A 2,676-nucleotide genomic window follows, 5' to 3' on the forward strand; every position below is an offset into this window, starting at 1 on the left:
TACAGGCGACTGAGTATCTTGGACTATACCACGACAATGCGTCTTTGGATCCAGAGGGCACAAAAGAGATAAGGTTCGATTCGGGCGCATCGCATGACCACCGGTATCGCACCTCGGATCTCAACGAAATGGGTGTGACCTACCATTGGAACAAGGAGTCCAAAGTCTGGAGCTTCTCATTATGACCACATTCTCATACAAGAATTCGATGTCAAGAATATATGGACACTGCAGCATCGAAGTTAATGAAAAGCCATTCAACCAAGGCTTTCTATTTACATCTTGAATATTTCCCATGTGCATGGTACAAGCGACAGTTTCACAATGGCCAAGCCAGCTGGGACTCTACAATCTTTGGGTCACTCATCAGAAAACTAGAAACACAAATTCACGTAACCAGATGTTGCAATCGACAGACTACGCAATAAATAATTCAGAACGGATACCACATGCAACCACCACAATGAACGAAACCTTTGAAGCTCTTTGAAAGACCAATGCAAATCAGTATATTAATATGTTGATTGCAATGCGCACCACAAAAAGTGTCCACAATAAACCTGAACCTTACTTGTCATTCATTAAAGCATTCTAAGCAGGTGTGGCTACAACCAAGGATGTCAAACGCGGCGCAGAGTGCACTGTATGTTAATCCTGTTAGCACATCACCCGCCACACAAACGCTACCAAAGGCGATGGAATTCTGTAATGGGACTTGGCACACACTAATATAGTTGATCGGCCCAAGCCGTCGGCAAACCGGCTGGCCCATATAACACCGAAGTCCACACGGGAAGGATCCAAAAACTGACTGCTGCTGGCTCCTAGCGGTCCAGGCAGTGGTGTGTTCTGCTGACTGATGATTATTACCAAAAAGAAACAACTCTATCTAACCTTTCACACCCCTCTCGCAAGTCCCTCATATTGACACTGTAACATGGTACAGGAGGCCAAAACTTCGCAACATGATTGACAAGCCGAGAGGTTTAGACCTCCTTGACAGACGCTGGTGCCGGCCGTCAGCCGCATTTGACTCGCATGCCACTCTACGAAAACGATATTCCTCCTTTATTGTCGCAGGTCCCTGCATCACAAACAACAATTTCAACTCAGTGTTTATTGGCTTCAAGACAATTGAGATGACACCTTTGCAGCATTCACTTCAACAAAACTATAAAATAAAGAAAAAACACGTCCCTCACTGCGGCAACTGGATGAAGGAGTTCCTATTTGTGAAGAGAGGTATACCGTCCAGGCAGTCACTGTCAGCACCGAACTTGCTGTTCACGACGACCTCAGAGAAATAGCATTCGCTTGAATCATCATCACCGCAGGTTCCAAAGGACCAACCGTTTGTGGCACTGCATTCTCCGTTCCCTCCGGACACGCTCTTCGTGTCGATATAACTGCACAGCTTAGACATTGAATGTGGGATCTCTTCTACGAATGCCGAGACCACTAAAACAGAAACCAATCAAAGTTACTTCTGTTCCGACACAAACCATCAACCTCTAAAACAAATCCACCGAATCCATGACAATTGAAGTGTTGTGTACCTGAAGTCACCCGCGGTCTCATCGAACCACGTCATACTTTGATTGCAACTGTTGCAGCCACACACACACACACACACAAAACACGAAAAAATGCATCTCATGAGAATTACAACCAAGATGAAAATCACTAAACATAAGTGACACAAACCCTTAAACTCCTCCTAGTACCGTCACACAGAAACCTCTCCGCTTGTCCAAAAAGCCTAGAAGCCACATAATTTCCAAGTGTGCCATCCCATGTTTTTAAATCACCACTCTTCGATCCACTCCGAATCACAATACCAACCACCGTCGACCGATCGACATGCTCCTAGACCGCAAACCCTCAGACCTGCCCGTCCGCGTTTCGATCCACCCCAATTACCCTAAAATTTCACGTTTACTTCCCGAACCCCCGCACTCCCCATCGATCTACCCAACTTTACCCAATCCCCGCCCAAGCAAAACACGGAAAACCTCCCAAACTCGCAAAGTCCTGGCCAAAACCTCACTGCAGAGCCGATGGCTTAACGCCAACAACTTACGTGCAGGTCGCCTGGCAGCCGCACTTGGGGCAGCATCCGCATCCGCTTCCGCAAGACATGATGAAGTCGAGTCCGCACCGTTTCACCTCCGATCACAAGCGGTCGCAACAACAAAAACAACAAGAGCAAAAACACACACACACACACACACACACTGGTCCGAGGTATCCTGGTCGCTCTCGGGCGCACCTACACCTCTAGCGAGGATCCAATTGTGCAGGAGGACGGCAAAGGGAAAATCGATTAGATTCCGAAAGCAGTGCAGAATCACGATGAGAACAGACAAGCAGAGTTGAGAGAGAGAGTGAGTGAGCCGAGGAGGAGGAGGCGGCGATGGTAGTGGAGCCCTGGACTCTCAATGTAGAGACAAAGGGGCCTGGGCCTTCTCTTTTATTATGCACGCTTGCACTCTACGCAGACCGTCCAAACATTCCCCGTCCCGCTGCCCGCTGCCCTCCTGCATTTCCCGTCCTGCACCCCGCTCCTCAGGGCAGCCGCGGAGCTTCTGTCGCTCCAGGTGCCCGCCACTCTGGAACGTTCGCGTGCCGTTCCCCCGCCCCTCCCAAGACGGCCCTCCGAGTTCCCGTGCGTTCGCA

At 49.1% G+C, this 2,676-nt stretch overlaps 1 protein-coding gene across 1 annotated transcript; it reads right to left on the reverse strand.

Moving 5' to 3' along the window:
* Positions 1–485: 485 nt before the first annotated feature.
* Positions 486–2,430, reverse strand: LOC112291896 (uncharacterized). The gene is made up of 4 exons (XM_024539865.3): positions 2,081–2,430; positions 1,557–1,604; positions 1,249–1,406; positions 486–1,084 (listed from the first exon to the last, which is right to left on the reverse strand). The coding sequence occupies exons 1-4, from the start codon at positions 2,137–2,139 to the stop codon at positions 1,047–1,049; spliced, it is 303 nt and encodes a 100-aa protein (XP_024395633.1). The 5' UTR covers positions 2,140–2,430; the 3' UTR covers positions 486–1,046.
* Positions 2,431–2,676: the final 246 nt, after the last annotated feature.

The sequence above is a fragment of the Physcomitrium patens genome, chromosome 14, assembly GCF_059467195.1.
Source record: "Physcomitrium patens ecotype Gransden chromosome 14, ASM5946719v1, whole genome shotgun sequence".
Taxonomy (NCBI): Eukaryota; Viridiplantae; Streptophyta; class Bryopsida; order Funariales; family Funariaceae; genus Physcomitrium; species Physcomitrium patens.